Here is a 27910-nt window from a genome sequence, read left to right on the forward strand (position 1 = left end):
GTACATTAATGGGAAACCCTAAATGTTTGAGCACCCTCTATGAAACGTCAAGCTACCCCACAGCACCCCCAAAATAAATCTCTGGCGCCGCCACTGAGCCTGACTTGTGTTGGGGGGGCCCGACTTTTTTTTTTCTCCAAAGGGGGGGCCTGACAGAAAAAGTTTGAGAACCACTGCTCTAGCCAATCAAACCGCTGCTTGTGTGTCTGGGGTGGGAGATTCAGGTGATTGGTTGTTGGTCTAGCTTCAGATATGCCCGCCGGCAAGCGACAACGCACGCCGCCGTGTGTAGGGGCCGTTACGGTTCTTCAACAAAACGTTCACATGTAAGAGGTTTATCTCTCATTCAGAACAATGAAAATGCTCTCCTCTCACTGATTACTGCACATCACCATGGAAACCTCTGATCTCTGGACACGTCGTTAGCTCAAATATAAACACCTGTGTCATGGAACACGATGATGTCATAACTCCAACTGACATGCTCAGAGCAGCAGACTTCAGATAATGGTTAATGGTCCTGCCCTCAACAGCTCTACGTCAATTATGGGGTGTCATCATATGCCGTTGCCATGGAAACGCATCCCTCGCCATAAAACACGATGTCGCTGTAGCTCCAATGGACACGGTCCGGTCATCCCACAATCTTGACCTGTATATCACCTCTCCATGCCTCAACAGCTCTACGTCCAATCTGACATCTCACCATATGCCGTTTCCATGGAAACGCATCCCTCGCCATAAAACACGATGTTGTCGTAATGCCTATGAAAAGGGTCAGAACAGCACCACACTTCAGATAATGGTTAACGGTCCTGCCCTCAACAGCTCTACGTCAATTATGGGGTTTCATCATATGCATCATATGCCGTTTCGCCATAAAAGACGATGTCGCTATAACTCCTATGAAAATGTTCAAAAAGTGCTCAAACTTCACATGTGTGCTAACAGTCCAGCTGTGAAGACATCTACAGGACAGTTTTGAGATTTCTTCAAATGCCGTTGCCATGGCAACACAATGCTCGCCATGAAACACGGTTTTCTCATAACTTCAGTAAAAATGCTCCAAATGGCCCAAAACTTCACAGGTTTGGTAACGATGCAGCCATCAACGCATCTAAGCGTATTATGGGATGTCATCAAATGCCGTTGGCATGGCGACAGATCATTCGCCATCAAGTTAGTTCAAAAGTTTGCAGTTCAAATATTCTGCTGCTTTTCCAAGCCTTTTTACTTTCTTTTCTTCTCTCATCACACATTCAAGCCCCCAGTGTTCATGTATCATTTCAATCTAAATTCTTCACTTTCTTCTTACACATTACATTTCAGCATAGCAATTCAGCGTCAGCTTTTCAGCATAAAGCATTCCCACTAGCAATTTCTTCAGGAATTGCATTATCTAGTTGTCTTTGTTTTTCTTTTTGTTGAGTTTTACTCATGTAGAGAATATAAAGACAATTAGTCTAATTGGACGTTTTTATATTGCTCTATGAAGAGCAGAAATCATGCAAATAACTAATAAACACACACAAATGTATCTCAAGGCTCATCATTCGGAATTGCACAAATATATTTGTACATCTCGTTTATTTAAATGCATATATTTTTTCACAAATAATTTTTATATTTAACGAATATCTTGGCCGGTTTTTGGTAGGCTACTGCTGTAAAATGTGAATTTTCCCAAGGAATCGTATTTTAAATACTACAGACCTGCTTGATCTCTGCTTGTTTATATTGTAGAATATGTGATAATGACATAAATACTTTTTCTTTCTCCGCTTCTGAACGTTATCAATTAAATCTATTATCAATTGTGGAGCGCGCCTCTGGACACGCGCTCATCTTCGCGAGGTGCAAAGAGGAGCCGCGTGAAGAAAACCAAAATGAAGCAAGTTAGTTCCTGTGAAGACCTTCAGAATAAAAGGTTAAAATACACATATTACATTTAAGTTGTTTTGAGAAATCAGAACACACTTACAACACATTAAGAGAGTAAAACCCCACTTACTGTTGATGTAAAATACAAAATGTCTCTCCATACCTCCTCTTAAAATGCGAACATTGTTCCTCTAAAATCCCATGCTCGTATTTTGAAAGTAATTACATCCAGTTTCCGGTGTTAAAGTGTCAGAGGTCTCCTAGCTTGATGCAGGGGTGCTGTCGAAAGCCTGGAGCTTCAGAAAAATAAAGCAGACTAATTTATCCTGGGTTTTATAATCGTGCCGGAAGATGGTGGCTAAACAGAGGATCCGCATGGCCAACGAGAAACACAGCAAGAACATCACGCAGAGAGGAAACGTGGCCAAGACGCTGGTGAGCCGCTAACTGACAGCAGCGAGGTGCCAGCATGACATTAGCCCAGATAGGTGACGTTCTCTCCAGTATGGAAGCAGCATGATGAGGGGTGGTGGTGGTGGTGAAGTGTGTCCTCCTGCTTATCACACAGATGTCATACAGCAACACATCTTTTTCCTATGTGATACATTATGACCCACCAGGCTGAGCTGCTTCATCATTAAACATCTTATTTATTCACACCGCCCTCCGCAGTGTCACTTGACGTTATTCTTTTTTTTTTTTGTGAAATTATGATAATGAAACATGTGCAGGTTATGTAATGTAGGCTCGGATATAGCTAGGTCAGTGCTGCTGGTTGATTTTTGTAATACATGCCAAAATGTTGGTGGTGATATGAAGCACTTTTTAAAGCATTACCCAGGTGAAAAACCCAAAAATATATCAGTAAATGAGTCCAATCAATATTTAAAGCTGACATTCCAATAAATTAAATCTCAAATGTAATTGTGTGATAGTTTTAGTGTACCAAATGTTCATGTGATGGCAAATTAAGTGTCTTTTTGACATGTAATAGAAAAAACTATTAATTAATCGAAAGATAAATGATAACAACCAGGCATATGTCTGAGTCTAAAGACAGCATCAGATGTTTGGATTTACTGGCTGTAGTTTCATTTATGATTGGGATATAAATGTGTAGTGACTAGTTAGCATACCAAGGTGTTATGTTTTATCTGGTAAACATTACAAACAATAAACCGATCAATAAATCAATTATTGATTTGAGATTAAATTAATGTGTTCATCATTTGAGTCATATCAATCAGTTTGCCTATTTACTGATAGTAGCTTCTCAAATGTGATTATTAGCTGATTATCTGTTTATTGTAAACTGAATATCTTTACTGTGATTTGAAGACATCACCTTTTGCTCTTGTGGATTTGTGATTTTACCACTACTTTGTGACAGTTGACAAAACAATCATACTTTTGATTGTATCACATTTGTAAGCTGATGGATTTGGACATTAGTTTCCACTCCTCTGAGGGCCTCTCATCCATGTTGGCTGAAAATATTTCAAGGTTCATTGTTGACCTTGGAAACAGCAGTTGACAAAATAAACTCACCACAATGTCCATTTAGTATCTGATCTCATAGTTTCCAAGGTCAAGAAATGCTGATGAAGACTCTTCCACTTATTCTCTTTGCCATGATATATCTCTTTTCCAACCAACAATAAACAAATCACCTTTTTTTGCTATCCACACATTATTTAAAAGGGGGTTGTATTCAGTTAATTTAGCCATAATTAGCAGTGAAAAAGAAAGGCTTCTTCAACCCTTTGAGACTCTTGCTAACAGCCCAGCCATTACAGTCTGACAGTCTGACAATCTGACAATTATTTATTATCCTCCTCTTCCTCTGTCACTAAATGTAATTTAAACAGCAGCTTAAAGGTCAAACATTGAGGCTGCTCAGGCTCTGTTTTCCTCCAGAATCGTTAACTGACAGTAACAACTTCCCTCACCAAAAGCAGACAACCATCTAATGGCGCGTTTCCACTACAGCCCGCAGCCCGGTTTAAGAGGGCTGTGACGTCAGCGGCCCGTTTGTGGTTGCGTTTCCACTTGGCCTAGTACCGGCCGGCGGGTCCTAATTCACAGTTTTTCTGGCCTCATAAAATCGTGGGGCCAGGGCCAGAGACAACGAGGCTGAGTTTGTGACGTCAACGCTCTCGGCTGCTGATTGGTCGGAGAGAATCGTCACAATCTGCGCGCTAGATAATCCATTTTTACAAACAGCATTTTTGTTAACAGAGGAGCTACAACAATGGCAAAGAAAAGCACACCATGGTCGGTCGAGGAAGTGACGACGTCCATTATATTGCAGATGATAAGGTCCAGCGGGTGCTCGACGGGACAACTCGCAATATCAAAGTCTTTCAGGAGGTCTCTACACAGACACTGGCGTTACTGGAGTCTGCATGGTACGTTTTTGCTAACGTTCTGTTATTTGCTTGAAAGCTTTGTGTCCCTATCTGTTCTAAAGCTCACTTCTAACAAATAAGTCTATTTTATCCTTACATTTATGTTCGACAACCCATGATTTTATGGAGCCCCGAAGGCTAGCTAGGCAGATAGCATTAGCGAGAGCTATTGTTTGCTAACACCATATGTGCCATTGTTTACGTTCAGTTTGTCTTTTCTATAGTTGTTGTTGCTATTTATAGTATTGTGCTGCAGTAGTTTGTGGAATTTACAAGTCATGTTTCTGTTCTAGATGATTACATTGGGACTAGCGAGGAGGAACAGTTCCGAACAACGTCCTCTGCATCAACAGCACAAACCGAGGAGGAGACGATCTGGCCCTGCAGGAACGGCAACTGGCCCAGCAGAATCAATGCCATGTCTTATCTTATTGCTTGTTGATAAATAATTGCACCCACCAGCGATCACACAGAAAGATGGCATCATCTAGGCGTCCCTCTGCAGTCAGAAATATCATAAACACCATCGTCCACAAAGCACTGTACAGGGGTTTATGGATTTAAGAGAATACTTATCACAGTGAAACCTTTATCATCTGTTGCAATTAAAGCAAATAAGAGAATAAATACTTGGTTAAATAATACATTTTAACTCTTTAGCAGGACAACTCTGCATACTGTTTGAAATTGAGTTTGCTAGCTTGAGGTCCTCCTCTAAAACATAACATTACATAATGGTATTAAGAATACATGATAAATACATGTAGTAAAAATTACTCAATTGTAATACCCTCGTTGTGCTAGACTCAAACACATTGCTTATATATTTCAAAGAGAAGAGAACAAAATAAAACACCTATACAAAGAGAGCGGTGCACAGCGCTTAATATTTACTTGCACTATATTTCTGTTGATCTGGGTTATTGTGTTGCACTGTTGGAGGAGCCTGTGACCTAAGATGTTCATTGTCATAACTACACTAGCTATGTTCGTATGACAAAATAAAAAACCTTGAACCTTGAGGCTGTGTCTTTCAGACAAACCATCATAATCATATTATTTTATGCTGTGGATACTTTAGCCTCCATCCATGTTAACAATTTTTTACACTTGCATTTATGAATATAGTTCTGTTGTGTTTTACACTTTTGTATTTATGTTTATAGTTTGCTTTGATATTTGCTTCATTTATTAGATTATTATTATTATGGGGGCAGTACTGGTGCTTGAAATTCAAATATTTACTAAATAGTCAATTCTGATAACATTTTTTTGGTTTAAATAATTTGACAAACACATGTATGTGAAAAAGAAAAGATGTATTTATGTTCAATACAATGAATATTTAGGTATTACATTATACATTCTAGGTATTCAGGTGCGCATCAGACCCAAGTAACATGTAATGTAATGTTGACTAACTTATAACGAGCAAAACATTCCGGTTTTTAACATATATTATACAATAATGTCGCTTTCTCACAATGTCCTCAGTATTTATTGCTTTTATCACTGAATAAACATGTATTACATTTTGCAAACATGAAAAAACACATCAGTTTTACACATTTTTAAACACCTTAATTCCTGAATGACAACTTCGCTGTTTTCTGTTCATAATGCCCTCTTTTGAATTCATGTAATGAACGTAGGTTTTCCTCAGGCATCCTGAAGTTCTCCACCCACTTTGTGTGTGAAAGATGGAACAATCACATTCCACCACTCGGTAGCTCGGTCGGTAACTTCTGAAATACACAAACAAAAGCATACATATTTTAATACGTAAAAGTGGTAGCTACAATTAATTAAATACTTGAAATACTTTGGTCGTATAGGGAGCGTGAGCCTAAACACATTGCTAGTTAGCGAACGTTAGCTTACCAAGTAGCATCGTAGTTAGTAGTGATTCGAGTCGTCCTGTAGTCTCTGCGGCGTAGGAGGACTGCCCGAACTCTCGCGTCAGCTTCTTCTATACGTCGCCTCTTTCGAAACAACTCTTGTCTATTTCTTGTGATAATAAACCACACAGCAAAAAACAAGCAAACGATCGCTTTCACATCTTCACATCCTCCATTGTTGTGTCGCATTGAAGATGACGTCACGGCAGTTTTAAGCAGCGTCGCTCCGCCTATACTGCGTTACTATAGATACTACCCCAGTTCCTAAACTGTAATGGAAACGCGCCATAAAGTGAGCTGGTCCTAACGAGGCCAATCGCGGCCCAGCCATACCGAGCGGGGCCGAGCGAGGCCGTATAGTGGAAACGCGGCATAACACTTCCAAACTGATGAAATCATCTGTTGGAGGCTGATGGTTTCTCCCTAAATCGGTCTAGACTGACTGACTCATGCTGTTCCACTCATCAAAAAACACTAACTCAGCACCTCTCAGTGTATAATTAGACACTCAGCTGTGTTCAGTGTAACCACAAAGTTGTTATTGTGGTCATTTTGGTGAGCAGCACAACAAACCCGATCATCTGTGGTGGCAGGTTTTGAGGACAAAGGGTGACCAGGAAATAAGCAGCAGCAACAACTACCTGAGCGGGATGGAAATGGAATCCCTTTTGTAAATCTATCCATGTAAAGCTATTTTACTTTCGCTCTGCAGCATCTGTCACATTTCTGTTGAAATGCTGATACACTAAGGATATATGTGTGTGTGTTTTCCATAGCGACCACAAGAGGAGAAGTATCCTGTGGGTCCCTGGCTGCTTGCCCTCTTTGTATTTGTTGTGTGTGGATCAGGTATGCACTTTTGTTTCTTACAAAAGAAAGGGTCTGTTTGCGCAATGAAGTAAATGAGTATAGCTAATATAGTCCCGGATTCAACAAGTTCTCACTCCGAACGATTGGTTAGGACCCCTTGGCTTCACTTTTTAATACACATTTAAATCCTTTAGTGTCACTTTTCAACGTGCAGGGTTGTCCAATAGACTTCTACACATGGCTATCGTTGTGACTACTTGATTAGTGTTAGGAAAAAAATATTGGTGTGTGTTCAAATAAGTATGTTTGTTTAGTAACTCAAGCTACGTATGGGACACAGGTATTCACATTACTTAAATTAACTTTTGTAAATTAAAAAGATAAAAATGTACTTTTGGCAGCCCCCTGGTTTAGAGTCCTGTGTATTGTTGATTCCAACCACCCCGACTTCCTTCTCTAATCCTGTCATAATAACAGTGGCAGCATTGAGGGGTTCAGGGAGTGTCAGAGTTAAACGCCTAGGCCCAAGAGTTGGGAGTGAGAAAATCGCTGGTTAATTATGCAAACATCAACAAGATATGTTCATATGCTGGTGGATTCAAATCATAATGTAGCAAACTAGAGTAGTGTCAATAACATTACATTGAGCAATAACTAACCCTGAAACTGATGCAGCTGAATTGAGTTCAGCTATGAATTGAGCTATGTTTTCCTTTACTGATGTTTCTCTGAAAAATATCCATAGAATTGCGGGGTTTTGACAGCGCTGATTGTATTTTGGTTGTCTCTCAGCCATATTTCAGATCATCCAGAGCATCCGTATGGGGATGTGACGCAGAAGAAGCATCCGTACCTCACCCCCACACCCTCACTGAGCCTGGCTAACCTGCACCTGCACCCCCCCCACCCCATCCAGAGGCCACGCAGACTGACGCTACAGCCCTCATAGAAAGAAGCCTCCCTATCCTCCCGCCCATCCTGGGGACATCCTGGGGACATCCCGGGGACATCCCCCCCCCCCCCATAAGTGTTTACAGTGTTGCATTCTGTGGTACTGACAGCTTTTCTATGGACAGTCTCAAACCACGCCGGCTGGAGAACATGTGTGTCTCATTACTCGCTTGGCACTTGTGTGTACAGAGTTTTGACTGTTGACGTGAGAGTGTGTGCAGCCAGTGAATCCTGCTGATATGTGCCATATCTGTCTGTTCAAGTATATGTCTGTGCTGTGTGAAAATAATATTTTTTCAAATAAATGTCAAGAACAAGTTGTACTTCTTTCATCCAAGTCCCTGTGTTTATCAGTGCACACACACCATTTTGCTTGGATTGTATTAAGGGTATTTACACCCTGTAAAATAACTAATCAAATAAAGTAGACAACTTACTAAAAGTTACGTTTGTTGTATGTCTGCAAAGTTTTAAATGCATCGACCTTTATGACATTTTTATCTAAGCCTTGTAATTGTCCATACAATATGCATGACTATGCAGCAGCCCCAGGATATATTGTATAGTGAAGGACTCCCAGACACTCCATTAGAGGTCCGGACTAAGCCAAGAATGGCCTTAAATCATAGTTAAAGATGAGTTATAGACATCTTAGAATTCGTTCATTCATTATTATCAATATAAAATGACCCAGCATCCTATCCTTTTTCAAAAGTGGCCTATGGATAAGGAAATAGAGTATCCTTGGTTTAGCTTGTTGTTTAACTTGAATAGCAGTTGTGTCTCTTGAGAGTATTTCCTTTTAGGGAACAACTCCATTCAAACTGAAGCACAAATATATTCATCAATCGTTTATGAATTCCTAGCCTTCATACAGCATATGTTAAAGTGAATGTAAGAAAATAATATTGTCTAATTTTAGGTGGTGCCAAATTATACAGACATTTCCAAGGAAAGAATAACATGTATAGCGTTGGCAATTATTTTTGGTCTAAAATCAGAGGGCCATCCATGAGCAGTTTGAACCAAAACACCTCTTGGTCATAGCTTTTACCTGACTGCTAACAAGAGAGTTCTACAACATAGCTGGCAGTGATTCAATGACAGCTAGAAGCAGAGGACTTCAGCAACACAGCAAGCATACAGGAAGCAGCGTGACACGACAAGCGGCCGGTCAGCATCCAGCAGACTGAGCTCAGGAGGAGGAATAAGAAAGAGAAGCTGACCCAGGTGATTATTCTTCCTTAAGCAGTTTATTGAAAGTTGTGATGTACAACTGTCAAGTGCAATTGTGGTATTTATGTTACTATATCTTATCCGGTTTTTGCAGAAACATGCACAGAACATGAGCATACAACTGATACACAGAATGTTACGAAAAAAAGTTTTTTATGTTGAGTTTTAAGATATTGTTCATCCAAAAAGACTTCAGTCAAAAAAAAGTGCAATACGCCAGAAAGAAAAATGATTTTACATTAAGTTATTGTTGCAGTAAGGGATATGGATAACATTGTTGGCTGTTGTGTTGTAAGTTAAATAACCTAAACTCTTGTCCACCCAGTCATGAAAATACAGCATTAAAAATAGACGACACAGACGTTCCTCGCTCACCCGTTTCAATCTGTGTGACCAAGATAACCTCTGTTTCTCTCCTTCTCCTCCTTATTTTACATGGTACTTACACTATACAGAAATATACATCTTCTTCTGCCCATCAAACTTTTAGGAAAAAGAGAAAATGCAGCTAAGCCCAATGTCTCAACCCTGTCGAATAAGGTTTAAATTACATGCCACTGCAGGGTTGAGAGAACAGCAATGATGAGCTTTGTCTAGGGCAAAATGAGGAGCTTGAAAGTGAAATACTGAAATAGAATATCATCACCTCCATAAGAAACCACCGTTTGTTCATCCCAGCAACCCACATTTGAAGTAACGTCATCAATGCTGCCATGTATTGTTCAAAACACCCTCCCACCCCTCCCCCATTCCAGATGGGGACTTTGTCTTAATAATTGCTCACATTCTTCATTTGTCACTCTGAAGGCCTTTTTATCTTTCTCTCGAATATCTCAGCCTGTAACTTTAGGATATAGCCTTGAGAGGGAACCACTTTTTATTTACATCATTCAGCAAAAAGGTAACAGCTAATACAATCCTCTACCTCGTACTCTTCCATCGCCACCATCAGTAAAATCGACATCACTTAAAATCCAGACACAGGCACAGTGATTTTTTTTTAATCTATAGCTAAGGGTATTATCGCCACTGATAAGCAGTTTTGTTTCTTCTTGGTAAGACATTCTCATTGATATGTCCAAGGGTTTTTTGGCAAATGTTCTGATGATTGAATCCTCCCCGAAACCAACCGCCCCCCACACAGCATTTCGAAATTGTCCCCCTCCACCGCCATGCTGTAAAGCACTGCGCTGCTCGTCCCGCTGGCTGCATCCTTCTGAGAGATAAATATGTGCAAATTTTTGTCTTGACAGCGTAGCCTCCAGCTGCAGAAGGCAAGGCTTAGCTCTGCTGCTGTAGCAGAACTGAAAAACGTTTCAGTTAGTCCGTCAGTCTGTGCAAACCATGCTACGCCGACGGGCCAGAGCTGTGCGAGTTGGGCTGGGTGAGTTGGGTGGTGTTTGGGGGTCCCGGTGTTGCCGCTGTTGGAGGCGCGGGCGGGGAGCCGGTCTGAACCTGCGCCTGGAACTGGGCCATCTGCTCAGGGCTGGCCAGGGTCTTCAACAGGGTGTTCTCCTGCTCCAACTGGGAGTTACGGTCGATCAGCTCCTTGATCTGCTCCTTCAGGACCTCCACCTCCTCACGCACGGCGTACATCAGGTGACTCTTCACCAGGTCCTGAGACACAAAGAGATATGGGTTAATGACTGAAATATAAAAACGTATTGACTTAAAGAAGAGTTAGGCAATCATCTTAACCAACCTGTGGTCCATTCTTGACGTTTAATATCTCATTTCTGTCATGTAAAGTCACTTAAATAACAACTGAATATCAGGCTATCCTACCTGGGGTGCTGGCCCCGGCCAACTGCTCTTATATGACAATGAAGTACACATAAAATGCTGTTCAATATATTGCGTTTGTCATACATGTGTATGTTTAAGATAATAATCCTACATATGACAACTAAACATTTATGGGCAAATCCTGTATCCTATATCACTTGCACGTGTAAGAATATTACACTTTAAATAGTGTGGCATTCCCTTGCCTTGTAACCTACTATAATATGAAACAGTTTTCTTCCAATAAGAATGAAGAATAACTTAAAAATCAACACAATTTATAATGTGATGAAGTGCTGAAAAAATTATGATATTAAATAATTACGTGTAGTAAGTGGGAAAATATATTTAAATGTGATGCCATATAAAACATAATCTCGCTACTATTGCAGAAGAGAAACTGAGTATATTCAATGGTGCCACGTCATTAACCCTGTCCACATTTACGTGTGGGCCAATCAGAGGCCGAGATATATTTAACCAGGCGTGAGAGCCTTACAGTTTGCCTAGCAACAGAGCCGATAGCAGCGACAACAACAAAGGGAAACAGAAAATAAAACTACGATTTTTTAATGAAAAAAAATATTATCATAGTTTAGCAACTGTAGTGTGATAAAGAAATGAAAAATAAACTTCAATAACACGTTCGTGACTTTGTCTCAAGTCGGGAACAGCCGGTCGTTTCAGGTAATGTTAGCTAATTTAATACTTTTACATTAGCATGAACAGTTTTTTTGAAGACATCATATCTTTACAGTTATTTATGGAGTGGTTATTACAGTACGATTCAAAGTTCCACTAATTTCACTCCACAGTAAAACTTAGTCCTTTTTTTATTTTGTCACTAAGGTTTTAAATGAATAAACTCACTGTTTCAACTGCATCTCATCACAATACAAATCCTTAAATAGCCTATATTTTCTTGTTAACTAATGTTTTTAAACACCCACTCAGTATGAAGTATATAACAACATTTTCCACCAAGCAAAAGGGAAGAAGTTGAAACTCACCATTGCTTGTTCAATCTTGTTGTCTATGGCCACAACACTGGCTCCCGAGGAACTGCAAAAAAAGAAAAGGGAAATGTTTTAAAACAGACTGCTATAGTGTAACATTAATACAAAAGCATTTAGAGCCGCAGCCTTTCCTTTGCTCTTGCTAGAAATGTGGGTCGTTACTGGAAGCTTCTGGAAATGTCTATAAAATCAACGGGACAATTCCTGATGTCCTGGAAAGCGTTTATGGCAGTGTGGCCTCTGGGTGTAACAATACCGTAGCATCCCTCCTCCATCACACAGACATTACCGACCCCTGAACACACAGGCAGCTCTGCGGGAATAAAAGTGCTCCATATGTAACATATATGTATTTACCCATTGTCGAGTTTGACGTGTGAGCTCTCTGCGCTCAATAACGACGACAGAAAAGATATGGAGAAATGTCTTAGCTGGCAGACGCCTAGATCCATAGCCACGGTGAAGCACGGAGTATTCATGCTGGTCATGTTTCACAGTCCGCTAACAAACACACCCGTGTCCCGACTCGACCTCCTCGGTCTATAAGGCACATCCACACGGGCTCTTCTAACACTGTCCGTTAAGGGTGGTGCACCGACAGCAGCGGTAGCAATACAATCCAAGGTCAGCTCATCTCGGAGGTACACACACAAAAAAACTGCAGCTCGGGACAAGCCCGCATAATTTATCCAGCGACACACAGAGAGCCCGGCCCCTGATTGGTCGAGAGTGACACTATTTGCGTAATTTATTCAGGAACGCCCCCACCTGCTGCTCAGCTGATGCGTTTATCATAAAATAGTCTGAGAACAGAGAGAAGGCGGATGAAACCGGGGGAAACCGGATGGGAAGGGAAAGAGAAAGAGCAGAAGTGCTGGAAAACAGGACAGGGGAAGGGCTATATTTTGGGCTGGACAATGCACGTTAATCAGCTACTGTTTAAATATCTGTGTCAGCCCCTAAGGCTTTATAATCAAAGGAATGTACCCGTATCTTAAAGGTAGGGTAGGTATTGGTAATTAACTTCAGAAACACTTTTTGTTATATTCCATGGAATGCTCTTAACATCCCGATAGCAATGAATACATTAAATGTTTTGACAATAAATACATAAACAAATTTCATCTGTGGAAGCCATGGCGCTGTAAAAAGCAGACCAATCATCTGAGCTGGCCCTGCTAAAATAACTGGATGGCCTACCTGCCTGTCAGCCTTCCATCTGTGCACAAACTTATCTCGTGCACTCATTGGTCATGTGCGCGTTCGTGTGTGTTGGAGGAGGGGCTCTGTAAGGAAGTCTGAAGGAAGGGGCAGATTTTTTTCGGCTGCGTACTTTCAAATTCTAGCGCACTCGAGCTGGTTTCTCCATTCTTACCTACCCTACCTCCAGGGCCGTCCCTGGCCAACTTGAGGTCCCACGCAAAGTTATATGATGAGGCCCTCTGTTTTGTTATCGAGATATGAACCAAATCAAAGTGTTTTAACAGTAAGGAAATTACTAGGATAATGTAGAAACAATGTGTTGGGTAAAGTGTTCTCTCTCCACAATGCAATAGTAAATATTAACATGTTACAGGTTTGGATAAAAAAATAAGTATTTATTTCATAGACTTTAACGCATATTCTGGATCATTTACCTATATTTTGAAGAGTGTATATTTTAATGTTTACACTACTCTTCGGCAAGATTAATCACCCTGTTTCAGGAACACCAACATATAGCCTACAAATCCTAAATACCTACATCAAAATGGCCTGCATCATATTTCCACCTTGGAAAATAACTGATATTTACAGTAAAGGCATAATATCCATGGGATAATAATCAGATAGAAATACACCAGGAGAAGTGGTTGAATCAAATTCTGTGAATGTTTATAAAGTGCTATCATGTTGCCTGTACATATGATGCCCCCATGTGGCCCTGTACAGCAGTGCAGACTTAGCCACATCACAGAAAGCCTGGCAAAACAACCTCCAACATTTAATTAAAATGATTGAGTCTTACTTAGCGCGAAGGGCTTGAACTATTGGAAGGTGCATATCAACAAATCCATCATTATACTCTCCTGTAGCACCAACTGGCTCTTCAAAAATAAGACAATAAATAACATGCCAAGTCAGGGAATGTCCAGGCATGTCCAGGGACAAATGGCTTGAGAATGCCATTTGTCCCTGGACATGCCTGGACATTCCCTGACTTGATTGAAATCATGTCCCATGGGTTTTATAATTCCCCGGTGGGTTCAGACACCCCAGGTTTTCAACTGTTGATTGCTAGATACTACATAATCAATTTCCATGGGAGATGAAACACCTGTCAAAGGTCTCTAAGACAATGGAAGTCATGGGAATTTAATGAGGTCAATCTGACTCAAATGTTACTACACATCCAAAAATGCCTTTACAGAGAGGAGTATCTTGGGTCAGACAGACGCACCTATAATAACTGCTCCATACAGAAATTCCCAACATCGACATAATACTCAATAAGACCCCCACCCCCCCCACAAAAACACCTCCTGTACAGTCTGAAAGGCCGCTCTCACACATTCCAGGTACACCCAAAACCTCAAAAATCATGTGTCTACGCAGACCTCTTGAGAGAAACAAAAACAGAATCCTGATTTATTTTATTACATTAGGGCTGCAACTAACAGTGATTTACTTTATTGATTAATCTGAAAGTTGTTTTCCAGATTCATCCTTTGTTTTATGAAATTAAAGATAATAACCCAAGGCTGATATGTAAATATCTTGTTTTGTCAGTAAAAAAAAACGATATTCAGGTATGTAAAACATAGAAAAGCTGCCAATATCCATATTTTTGGAGGCTTCAAACTGCATTTTCCGCCATTTTTGCATGAACATTTAAAAGAAATCATCCATCAAAACAGTTGATAATGTTTTGGTTGCAACTCATTGATTATTCAACTTATCATTGCAGCTCTATCTCACACAACTGTTAAATACTACAATAAAATACAAGAATAAAGTTGGGTGTCCCATTGAGCAAACATGAGCAAAAAAAGGAGGCCATCTATGAATTATGCTGAGGTTTATATTAAAAAACACCCTCAAATAGTACTAAAACAAGTAATTGAAGTGCTAAGTACTACTGAAGCGCAGATGTTGTTTAAAGAGGGTGACCGCGGGGAAACTTCCAAAGCCGAATGGAGTATTGGGGAAGATGAATGGGAGAGGGGGAGGATAGGGAGACATATTCAAATCCTGAACAGAGAACAGGTTGAGTACCTTTTCAAGTCATTTGAAAGTGAATAGTAGGATTTTCAATAGCTGCTTATGCTAATGTAGGCGTCACAGCATAGTCCTGGCTCATTAAGCACCAGTACCGAGAAGACAAGCCTGTGTGTACCGTCAGCTGCTCACCTCAGATCCCAGTCAAACACTTATTGAGAAGTCAAATCGCTTAATGAGAGACTCTAAGCTACTCTTATCTCTTCCGGTCTCCTCACTGACTAGAAGAAGGGTTTAACTAATTATCCAGATCATAATAGCCGCCAAAACTGCAGCTCTTGAGGAGTCACACAGTTTGAAAACACACTGGAACTATAATTGGCTGCTAACAATATATTTTTTTAAGACAATTTACTTTTATACGTCACATTTCAAGCAAGACATGATGATTTAAAAAATACATCCAGAGTATTGTTTAGTCTGATTAGTGAGGTTTGGAAATTAAAGTTAATATTTTGACCTTTCAGAACACAACATTGACTTTTTCCTTAGAATCAGAATCTGGTTTATTGTCAAGAAGTTGTACACCTTCAGGGAATTTGCTTGGATGTATAACATTTCTTTATCTAAGAAACTGCTAAATCACCATATCTAGTTTGCACCAGTTGAGTGGACACATTTGACTGTTCCTGTGGGGCTTAGTGGAGATGCTTACATCTCAGAAATACTGCTGTATTGGTACACCACTTGCATGGCCTTGCTGCTTTGCTGAAAAACAACAACAGCCCAGTGACCCACTGAAGCACCTTAACGGACCGTCCACACAGCAGCGTTAAAAAAATCTTGGAGGTGGGCGTATCTGAAGCTTGGGGATTTTTTGCGAGCAAGGCACCAACAACCAATCACATGAATCTCCCGCCCCCGACATACGAAGCAAAAAAGTTTGAAGTAAACTGGATATAAACTCCCCAAACAGGCGAAAACCTACCACTGTCTCTGCCACCTCCCTCCATGCCTGGCTCCTCCGGTTTGTATCCCGGTAGGTAAATAGGGACTGGTCATAAAGCACCGGGTGATTACCTACCGCTAATTTCTCCTCCATTTTTTGGAATATGAGGAAATGACCTGCGGTATGTCTCTCCCAGCATACACGCCGTTTGATTGGCTAGAGCTTGAACTGTCAGATTTGCGTACACGGGATTTGATTGGCTGACGCTTCCACCTCAGCCTCAAAAGTTGAACATTGTTCAACTTTGAATCCTGAAAATCCTGAAAATCTCCGCTCGCCTGCCCACAATGCAGTTCGGCGAAAAGTGAGGGAAAGTGACGTCACCCCATTCAAAGTGAATGGGCAGAAGCGTTTCAAGATTTTTTTAACGCTGCTGTGTGGACGGTCCGTAAGAGGGAAATGACCCAAACTTTATGCAAATTGCTCGTGGTCAGGTTTGCAAAACAAATATCCAAAACTGCGTCCAAACATAGTTTACAATTTTCAGATATAAATATATATTCTACTATGCATAGAATACAAAATATGACTTGGATTTTTGTATTTCTATCAAAATATATGGAGAATCGGTCACAGTATATTGTAATGGGTTATCTTTAAGAAAAATAAATAAAATAAACAAAGCTTATCTACATAGAAGGCAAATGTTAGAAATACCTCTCAATATAATGCTAACAATCCAGCGATACCACTAAATGTTGCCTAAAATAATAAACAACATAAAAAAACATTCCTCTGAGATCTGATTTACTACAGGGCTTACTCACATTACATTGTACAGGTGTACCTAAAGAAAACTAGTGTCCATGTAGCACTGCATGTATATTTCCAGCTTTTAGTTAAAACATATTTTCAAAATGAAAACAGCCCCAGATCGATCACTGCAACAGAAAGCCTTTAAGATCACAACAAAACAATCATAACAAAGGAAGTCAAGCTTCTGTTTTAAGGAATTTACCGGAGTTACCTATGTGTTGCAACATTGTTGCAGAAGAAGAGGTGACTTCATGTGAAACGGACCAACAGAGCTGTTACAAAACAGCCAAAATATGGCCAGCAAATCAGTGACAAAAAAAGGAACACGCTGTGGGTTTGGTTACTCGCAGTCTCCTGGATTGATTACTAAATGTCACAAATGTACATAACGGATGCATGTCATCTTTCTTTCCACACTTTTCTACAGTTCATTTGTTATCACCGCACTCTCCTAGATTATCACTTGAGATATGCCTACCCAGCAAACCTGTTTAAAAAATAGGCTTTAAGTATTCCACAGTGTAAAAGCTGCCCCTGAAGCTATGAATGACTGAATGGAAACAGTATAGCCGAGAGCCCTTTGTGTGCAGCTACTGTAGTGATTGGCCCATGCTGAGCCGCCCTCTCTGGGGACCCCCTGTCTTTATTTTACCTTTTGAGATGCTGCTCCAGCTCCCAGAACAAAAGCTTCATTGCCATCTCGTCATGGCCTCGTACTCCCCGTGCTCTCATGGAGCCGTCCGTCAGCGGAATCATGTAAACTCCAAAGTATCAGAGCCTCCCGAGCCTCTTTGTGTAGTATTTTCTGACACCCCTCGCTCCTTCTTTAATGTAGTGAACAGATCTGGGTCGCTCCCTACAGATGCATTGGTGAGTGCGGCTGCATTGGGAATCAGAGGCAGCGTGCCAGGTTATGATGACTGTATATGTGTGCTCCTCATTTTCCTCTGTCTATGTCATCCATTTGTGTTTGAATGGCTGACTGGTGAGGGAATTACTGCGTACAGACAGAAGCTGGGCGTGTGGTGACGTGGGATCACGTGATCCTGGGAGTTACATAAACCATCAACTGGGATTAGCATGTGGTCCAGTGATTTCCCTGCTCCTACTCCGTGATCCTCCGCCCTCTATAGCCCACACATGGATGTACAATAACTTTAAGACTCAAGTCTTCAACAACCCTTCAGCAGCTCTCTTTTTACTGGGAACATACAATTATGTGGCCCTATAGCAGGATGGAATGTTATGAGCACACATGAATGTAGATGTACTGTAAATGCAATATAAATATCTAAATGTCCCCTGCAATTGTTTGTATATAGAAGGTTCAAATTAGCAGTAATTATCGAGAAATCAACAGCCATTTGGCGAATAAATAATCAGCAATTTTTTGGAATAATCGGCTTACCGAAAAAAACAATCGTTGCATCAAAAGTGGCAGAAAAGGCAGTTTTTAGCTCAAACTCCTGCTTTAATTTGTTTGATAATATAATTAACTGCATTTCTATAAGTTATGGGCTGACCAAACAATACGTTTAAGGACATCATCTTGTCCTTTCAGAGACTGGGATGGACGTTTTTCACCTTTTCCTGATATTTTACAGAACAAACGATTAATAAATAATTAAATAATTGTCAGTGCTAGCACCATTTTAATGTGATATATAACAGACTTGACCGTAGAACTTAGAATTATATATTGATATCCATATTGTCAAATGAGGATATTATAATATGGTTATTTGGCTTAAGTGTTGTATTTTCCAGGCTTTAATGGCTGCATAACAGTAGAGCGATGTCATTTTCTAATAGTTCTTTTTCTAAATGTTAATTTGCATTCGATAATTATGCATCACCATACATCCACATCACTGATATTTATCAAAAATATTAAATATATAAAAAATTGAATATTTTGTCAAAGCACCAATCAACCGTCAAACCCTCAAATATGGTCCCAATGTCGATATCTTTGGCCAAATATTTGGTGACATTTGGTATAATCTATTTCTCCAACCCTATAGGACAGTTCAGATTGTCATTTTTGAACACGCTGTACTTTTCGATGCCAGCGCGATAGTGACCCTGTGCCTCAGGGTCTTATCTTGTCATTTCTCATTGAAAGCCCCCTCAAGATGGCTTAGTGCCTCTGCAGACAGAAAACACAACATGCACTCGCAGGGCCTCCGCGGCTTAGAGACAGCCGGCCAAGAAACAACAGGTAGAGCAGGGGCATAATGCCGGGGATTTCACTTGTCCTAACAGACTCCATGTGCTGGGGTGAATCGCTATCACATGACTTCTGACCTGGGTTATACAGAAGCCTGCTTAAGCACTTTGAACCTCTGCCTCCCTCACTTTTTATCAAAAAAAATAATATTCTTGCTTATCAACCTTTTTGGTTGATATATTATATATCAACCATATATTATTTTTATTATTATTAAATTGAAGAAAAACAAGTTTTCTAAATGTTAAAGGCTCAATATTCACTATGTATCGTCTTAACCTGCAAATACACCATACACTACACCACAGTCCAAGAGTACACCCAATTATTGCGGAGGGATTTCTGCTTTACACGCTTAAACCTTTGATGTACGAGCTAAACCCAAGGTTCCTTTACATCTTCCCTATATGGAAAATGCAAAAAATATGTGCTCTAGAAACTGCACAGCCCCAGCCTGATGAAGGCCACGTTTGTCAGACATCAGCAACATCTGTCCTAACAGCCAAGTGCAAAACACACCTGTTGCTGGGCTATCATCAGTCTTTGCTTCTAATTTAGTCATCCAACTTTTAACCCAAAGCAGCTTTTGAATACACTTGAGCCAAACAGGCTGTGCAGTTGCAGCATCATGCTTAATTTCATATCAACAATGACTATAACTGATAGTTGTAGAAGTCATCCTCTAAACACTACACATAGTTCACTCCCTGCTTCAATTCTCTAATGAGGAATGCATCACTGTGAATGCTTCCCATTCATTCACTTGAATCATATGCCACCAACTACTCTGATCAAATGTAGTCTGGCTTGTGAAGCAACAAAGGTTAATGTATGCAGCCATGAGCAGCAGGCCCATTTATTAATGCATGTCTTCTACTCATCAAACAAATGTGCTCTTCAGCTACAATTTCAAACATCATTAAATGATCGAATCACACACACAGAAAGGCAATCTATCCAGTTACTGGCTGTTGGGTACAGCCGCCTGACAGGGTTTATTTCCTTAGTAATGTTTACTAGCACTGCTGATAAACTTGCTTCAGCTATGCAAAGACATCGTTTTGATGATTTGATGAATAATTTTTCTGACTGATTTGGAAATTGCGATACGTTTTGTGATATGAGAGGGAAAGATAATTTTGAACCATTATTTGCATCGTTGAAAAATATATAAGAATGATTATGGTGTGACGGACGATCTCTGTAGCTTTACAATACTTAATTCAGAAAAATATTGAATCTTTTACAAAATATTGCCCTTAGTATTGGATATTGCCCTTCTTCATAAACTTGTGATTAATTGTGCAGCCCTGGAGAGAAGTCCTATATGTATGTCAGTTATGTTTCTGGTTTAGTTCCTTATTTCTATCTATTGGCAAAATGTGTCTTACTCCCAGGAAGAGGAACTCCTCTCACATATGCTGCGTTTCAGCGGAAATGAAAGTTAATAAAAGGGGCCTGGCATGACCCAGCGATGATAAAAGAGGCCTATTGAATAGTTGAATTGTAAAGGCTTTTGGCTGTGCTGTAGTTTGATAGTGGAAAGAACACACAGACTTTACCAGTAAGCCCTGGCAGTGGTTTTCCATAGTCACACCCTGACTATGGAGAATGACTGAGAGCTACTGAGTGAGTCAGTCAGGGAGGCAAGGGAGGAATGATGAGTGGCCATTTTGGCCTCCGTACGCAAGAGAGAGAGAGAGGTGCTATTGGGGCATTTGGGCTGACAGCAGCAAGTCCTTAGTGCTCGCTCTATACTATACTCACGCGCACACACTGGGGGAGAGCCGGCGGGAGAGAAGGAGGGAGAGAGAGTCACCCAGAGACACGAGCTAGAAATGCCTAGATCCACCGCCTCAGCATTCATACTGTCTCAAAGGGTCAGGGTTACAGGGAGAGCGGAAAACAGAAGCAAAGACAAATACACTCTAAAAGAGCGGTGCAGGAATCAGTTCTAAGCCCGGGAATGAGTTAGCATTTAGCACTTCCTGGTTTCCTCGTCTCAAAGTTTTTGTGAGATGCCTGAAATAAGGTCTGTAGAACACATTAAACGACAGTAAATTCCACCCTGATGAATGTCTGAAACTTTATGTGTCTTAAAGATGGAGCTTGCTCACAACTGACTAAATGAGACTACTAAACAGCATCACACTGAACACGAGTCCGCCCTTTAGCTAAGCAGTGGTTCCATGCAGTCATGAGACCGTCATGTAGGTCAGTTATAGCTTTATGTTTACTTTTACTTCTGGCGATTGCCTTTACCATTCATCTATTCCATGAATGTTGGGAAATTATTGAAATGTGACAGGATTATCCTGCTGAGCACATGTCAGTGTGTTTGCCATATTCCAAAATCCCATTGCTTTTTGTTAAGAGAGCAAAACAATGCTAACTTCCGTGTCTGCTTTCATAATAAGTCATCACTGCATCACTCTATATGGTTTGATGTATATGTTTTGTATTTTTTACGCCATGTTCGATTCTTAAAGTTGATATTTTTTATATATCTTTGCACTTAAAAGGTAGGGTATGTAAGTTTGAGAAACCGGCTCGAGATACACTTTTTGCTATATTCTATGGAATGCTCTTAACATCCCGATAGCAATGAATATCTTAAGTGCTTTGACAAAAAATCCATGAAAAAATGTCATCTGTGGAAGCCGTAATACTGTAAAAAGCACGACCAATCATTTTAGCCGGCCCGGCTAAAATAACTGGATGGCCTACCTGCCTGTCAGCCTTCCATCTGTGCACAAACTTATCTCGTGCCCTCATTGGTCATGTGCGCGTTCCTGTGTGTTGGAGGAGGGGCTCTGTAAGGAAGTGGCAGATTTTCTCCGGTCGTGTATTTTCAAATTCTAGCGATCCCAAGCCGGTTTCTCAAACTTACATACCCTACCTTTAATGTAGCTTATCATTGGCTCATATTTTAGCGTAAAGCCTTTCTGAATTAAAAAGCAAACATTTATGTATTGACATATCAAATTCATGGTTTGCATTTCATAAAATACAACTTATGATATATGATGGTAGAAGAAATATTTGTCATTCTTTTTTTCCAACCATAGAAGACGCCGGACTAACTGACCAACCTTAACCACCAGCCATGGTTGGGAAAACAATACACAGCAACTCTGTGCAAATCACATCAAGCAAATAGCCTTAACATGCAAAAACAAACAAAGGCGTGGTCCTTGAACAACCATATAATGATTCAAGACTAAAGGAATTAACCAATGCTTTCTCAATCATAGCCTCCCTCTACTAAATTCTATCAGTAGCAATTTGCTCAACAAATAGCCTCTTTATTAACCTCAGGGAGGAAAATAAACCTGTTTCAGAGTAGGTCCCCACTCTCTTGCACACTCACAGAAGATCCAAGTTGCATAAGTGTGATTGAGCAGCAGGTTTGAGTAATGTGGGGTGAAACCTGGCATTAAAAGGATTAGCATCCAAAGAACACACAGCGCTCCGAGTCCAGACAACAGAGGATAGGAGTAATGCCGACCGCAGCAATAAAGATAGAGCAAAGATGAGGAGAGAAGCCCACTGTGGGGTGGGTGGGGGTAATGTAGTGATGCTAACACATACATTGCATGTAAACGCATTACATTTTTTGACATTCGCATAATCAGTTTCTTTGGTTTTACTATTTATAGGCATGTGTTTGAATAAAGTGATTTTTTTTTTTTATTATTCTACAAACTACTGACAACATTTCTCTGTGTTGGAGGTCAACAGACACTGGAATGGAATGGCTGCCATCAGAGATGGAGTACTCGAGTGCCGCTTTTCGGGACTCGTGACTCGACTCTTGACTCGTGCACTAATTGACGCGACTCGGACTTGGACTCGTGAATTCTCGTGCACGATGACTTGGACTCGGACTCGTGAATATTTCCCCCCACGATGACTCGGACTCGACTTGTACATTGAAGCTCCGACTTGGACTCGAGCTAGTTTTCTCTGGAGTCTGATGTCCTCTATCCTGGCGTGTGCACCGGCTGCGAGGCGAGTTCACGTAATGGGCCCCGCTATTCCAGTCTAAAGATGTCTAGAGACACACCCCGCATCGTGCTGTATGTTTTCACACATTCTGCTTCCACATTGGAAAAGAGCAGCGCAAAATGCTCGTTATGTGGAAACAATATTGAAGAGAAGGCTCCGTAACACATTACTCTAAGGATCGAGTTCAGACATATAGGCTGTCTTGAACACTATCATCAGAGTAACGTGATCTAATCAATAAATAAAGATTCAGCCGATAACACGAAAGCACATGGCTACTTAACATGCAGAATGGTCATTTTGCATGCTAAGTAGCCAGGTGCTTTCTGGGGCTCAATATTTATTGATAGAATTTAAACATTCACTATAATAATTGTAGCGTCCCCGGCTGAATGATGGTCAGACTCTCTAACTGATGGTATCTGTTTATTGCACACCCTTGCTTTTATACAATCATTACCAACGTAAGAGCTTGTGCCCTTATCAGCCAGGTGCTAAAAACCGAATGCAACTATTTAGTATGTTAATTTATTCGTCATCTATCCGTCATTATACATGTATGTTTACACTGCTCCGTTGTCCATTGACTTCCGGTAAAAGTTCCTTCAAAATAAGAGTCCCGATCTTATTACTATCAAAATAAAAGTGCAAAATGAAAACTTTACCATAAGAAAATATTGGCATACAAATATAATCACTTCTCTAAAAGGTAACCCATTTTAAATATAGTTAGACATATTAAAGGTCATTTACAATAATAATAATAATATGAATATTAGTAATAAGCTTTATATTTGTATAGCACCTATTACAAGAATTGTAGCCAAACTCGCTTCACAGCAGTTCAATAGACACATTAGTATAACATGACAGGATAAAAGCAATGTAGAGGAGCAGCTACATTTCAACACATATATCCACGAAGATGAATACATGAAGACTTGTGACTCGGACTCTTCTTGGGTGACTCGGACCTGGACTTGGACTCGACTACGACTCTCCCTTGGTGACTTGGACTCGAAGAGTGGAGAGTGCACTCGAGAGTGACTTGGACTCGTGAATTGGTGACTTGACTACAACACTGGCTGCCATACATGTAGAGATTGAAGGAAAAATTGGAGTGGTCTCTTAATATTTCCCTGAGCTAAAGGTGAACTCAAACTTAGTATTTCCAACAAGTTACTGTTACACCTCACAGCTATATATGCACACAATGGGTGAGTCTGAGCTGCAGCAGTGTCGCTGAAATTATGATAACAAATATTTTGCACTTTCACATTCATATAAACAAAGCACTGCTCTCACTAATGCATCAAAAGAGGACATGTCCTTATTGAGGCCCCGGCTCCACGAGGACAAATACGGCAAAACGCATCGGAGTAACGCAAATGCAACCGCAAAAAACCTTCCGTCCCCACGCAATATACACCGGATTGTGTCAAGCTCCACGAGACGGCTCCGTTTACATCCAAACGCTGGAAAAGCTGCAGTACATATGCCGAACCTGTACGTGGCGCTGTAACTTCCTCCACAAAAGCAGCAACTTCCTCCACAAAAGCAGCGAAGAAGAATGGTTGTCATGGCTGCACTTCTGTGTATTCTCCGCGGTGGGGGCCGACAGAACCGGGCAGAGTTTTTCGCCGGTCAGCGTGTGTTAAAGTTTAAATCTTCCGGACAAAATTATAAAAGTGCCGGTCAAAGGTCTTCATTGTTATTTATTGAGCTTTAAAACAAATGAATAACGACGATATAATGATATATAATCATCAAATACACAGAGCCTGTCTCTTTTTCCTCTCTTCTCACAGCGTCAGTGTCTGTCTCATGCAGCAGCTGATCCTGTAATGAGTGACCCGACAGTAAAAATGAACATATTTATAACTAGTTTAGTTTGAGAGGTAATTAAAATAGCTAAGGGTGATGATCTGACTTGAAGTGTGTGTTTTGCTCCCGCTGCATCACAGCGGCAGGAGCTGCGTGTCTCCGTCCTGTCAGATTAGACTTCACTCGCGTTTATGTCCATATCGAGATAAAGATAAATAATCTGAATTCAAGGAGGAGCTCCTGTAGATGTTGCACAAAGAACTGTAGCATGGTCAGTAGCGACTGGAGCACGATAGCAACCCTGTGGGGGAGAGGCGGGGCTATGAAAACGAATGACCGTATAGGCGACTCCACGGCCCCGTTGGACCCCCCAGAGCGCTCCGTTCCCAGATCTATCCACCTTTGGACCCGTTGTCGTTTGCGGGGTCTGTTTCTACGTTTCCCTTACGGCCTCGTGGAGCTTAGAGGGCTATACGCATGAGAAATATGCGGATTCAACCCGTTTTCGTCCTCGTGGAGCCGGGGCCTCAGAGAGAGACCCCTAAGTCGCCTGTGCTTAGTTTTCATGTTTGGACAGTTTCAAGTTGGTATTGATGAAACCACATCTCTACTCTCAACTCTTATTAGTGCTCATAAAAAACAAGCGTATCCTCCTCTTCGATTCCAACATCTCTGTTTTTCTAGAGCTTCCTATCTCTTAAAGGCTGATGGAGGAGGAGAGCTTACTCACACTAATGTCTGGGTCACAAACGCAGCCTCCACATTGTAGGAGGCTGTTTATTCAGATACTCCACCGAAGCACATGACCAGGTGAGTCATGATTCCCTCATGCCCTACTCTACATTTCAGCAAATCTCCCTCTGACAGGATCAGCAATCCTCGTAACTAAAACAGTCCAAGCTGTGGACGCACTGGTAACGTATACAGATGTTTTTGGCATCAGCAGAATTCCTGTTTTCAAACCTATCTTCTGACAAAGCTCACTTCTCCTGCAAAAAGACGAATCCTCCAAGAGTTTTTCCTGAAGGCAACTTCAACAATGTCTTCTGACATTATTAGCTGATAGAAAAGCTGGAAAATGTCAGACAGTAAAAAACGTATGTAAATGGTCAAATTAAGCTAGTATTATGGTAAACAAACCGCTATTTTATTAACAGCCTTTAGATATTAAGATCCAGTTCAAAAAGTGGCTTAATAGCAAGGTTTCTTGTTCTCTTCTTCAAATTCCCAGCCGAACTTCGTATAACTTTTCTGTTTAACATCTCTGAAAATACATAGTATTTAAAACCTCCTGCAACTAGTGAAAAACCTCATCTAAATGTCCTCCTGACATGAGATTGGATTGCTGCGTTTTACAGTTCCATTTCTCCCAACCCCCCGTGCTTTTCTGACCCAGTTTTTACCATTGCAGTCGATTTACTCTGCTCCGTCCTCATTTGGGATGCGTCTCTGAGAACAGAGGGACTGAAGGTTTGGGTGTGCCAGAATTGATTTGTCATTGACCGGCCAGGAAATTGATGGAGAATGGTAATGTTTATCTGAGTTTGTCCCAGCATTTACAAAGGGGAATGTTGCCTTGAAGCAAAGCTATTGCATTGATTGTCTTTGGAAACTGCACACCAAATGATTAGAAATTGCGATAATATATAAAAATTCACTGAATTCCCATTTTACCTGTTTCATGCATCAGAATTCTTGTTTTGTTTTTCAGATGAGTAGATATTGTGCTCGTTCATTTGTAGTGTGTTTTATGGTCTGTTTGTGTTGTTTGTCTTTATTGTTCTAGAAAAATTATTGCTGTTCTCTTGGCAAGGTCACTCTTGGGAAAGAGATTTACATCTCAATGAGACTTATTCCTGTTTATATAAAATATATTGTATACATGTATAGAGAAAAGAATGATGCTCCTATAGGTTCTCATAGTTGCTGCTGAATTAGGTCAGGGAGAGTTCAAACAATCAATAAATCACTGAAACATTTGGGAACAATTAGGCTACATGCCCTGGTGTGTGTGTGTGTGTGTGTGTGTGTGTGTTGAGGGGAGGACAGAGGACTGAGTGAGTGGATTAACTTTGCTCTGACGACATCAGAGCTATCAAAAGCTTGGCTTAGCTACAAACTAACAAACTCTTGTTTTCAGCACGGCCTTACAATCAGGAAAGACAACACAGACCCCATCATCATCATCATCATCATCATCATCATCATCATCCTCCTCATGCCACTCTCACTGAGGTGATCCTTCCCTGGGTATTCCTGCTTTATATTCAGGGTACCTGCATCCTGGTCTGATTTGGTAATCAACCTTAAATGGCAAATTGCTGGCATGCTCTCTAAAGACACCCCCAGTGAATACCATATTACTGAGTACAATAGGTAACCAAAATTCATGAACAAAAAGTGTGTTTCACCAATTTACAATGCAGCTAAACAGAGGAATGGTTTCCAACATGTGGTAAGAAATGCCAATACAACGTGTCCAGCAACACATTTATGCAGAAAGAGTAACCGGAACCAACAACGCCATCTTCTGGTGACAAATCAGAGTTCAATTTAAGGTTCCCCTGCAATTCCTTTCAAATCCTTTTAAATGATATTTGGTTTACATGCTTTTTGTCCTTTGTGTCAAGTAAAAGGAGCAACTGGACAAGTGGCAGACTTGGGATCTACATAGGAAGCAACCTCATGCACTCTCTTCACTCTTGTCTGATTAAGCAATTCTTGAGATTCTCCACTGTTTCACCGCTTTAGGTGTAACATGAGGACAGTTGGTTCAGGATGTTCAGTTGAGAATCAGAAGTGATTCTGACTGCAACAGACAACAGGATAACCTCATGCTGCTCTCTTTGAGCCTTATGCTGCTCTCTTATAACCTGGAATATACTAAACATGGTGCAATC

At 40.7% G+C, this 27910-nt stretch overlaps 2 protein-coding genes across 4 annotated transcripts in view; one reads left to right on the top strand and one right to left on the bottom strand.

The window, feature by feature from the left end:
• The first annotated feature begins 2165 nt into the window (after positions 1-2165).
• serp2 (stress-associated endoplasmic reticulum protein family member 2) lies at positions 2166-8252 on the top strand. The gene is made up of 3 exons (XM_034134531.1): positions 2166-2316; positions 6964-7036; positions 7790-8252. Exons 1-3 carry the CDS (start codon positions 2233-2235, stop codon positions 7828-7830), a joined length of 198 nt encoding a protein of 65 aa, XP_033990422.1. The 5' UTR covers positions 2166-2232; the 3' UTR covers positions 7831-8252.
• A 927-nt stretch (positions 8253-9179) lies between these two features.
• The window catches only part of tsc22d1 (TSC22 domain family, member 1), a 34153-nt gene continuing 15422 nt past the window's right edge, over positions 9180-27910 (bottom strand). For 2 of the 3 annotated variants that reach the window (XM_034134277.1, XM_034134276.1), the window contains 2 exons: positions 11980-12031; positions 9180-10801 (listed from right to left, as the gene is read on the bottom strand). In XM_034134277.1, the coding sequence (XP_033990168.1) occupies positions 10532-10801; positions 11980-12031 (322 nt within the window). In that variant the 3' untranslated portion in view covers positions 9180-10531. Of the gene's footprint in view, positions 10802-11979; positions 12032-12342; positions 12928-27910 lie in introns of those variants that run through there. The other variant, XM_034134279.1, reaches the window with a different exon arrangement.

The sequence above is a fragment of the Trematomus bernacchii genome, unplaced genomic scaffold, assembly GCF_902827165.1.
Source record: "Trematomus bernacchii unplaced genomic scaffold, fTreBer1.1, whole genome shotgun sequence".
Lineage (NCBI taxonomy): Eukaryota > Metazoa > Chordata > Actinopteri > Perciformes > Nototheniidae > Trematomus > Trematomus bernacchii.

Coding starts and splice junctions, on each gene's coding strand:
- serp2 (XM_034134531.1), top strand. CDS start 2,233: ATGGTGGCTAAACAGAGGATCCGCATGGCCAACGAGAAACACAGCAAG. Junction 2,317..6,963: donor GAAACGTGGCCAAGACGCTG/GTGAGCCGCTAA, acceptor TGTTTTCCATAG/CGACCACAAGAGGAGAAGTA. Junction 7,037..7,789: donor ATTTGTTGTGTGTGGATCAG/GTATGCACTTTT, acceptor GTTGTCTCTCAG/CCATATTTCAGATCATCCAG.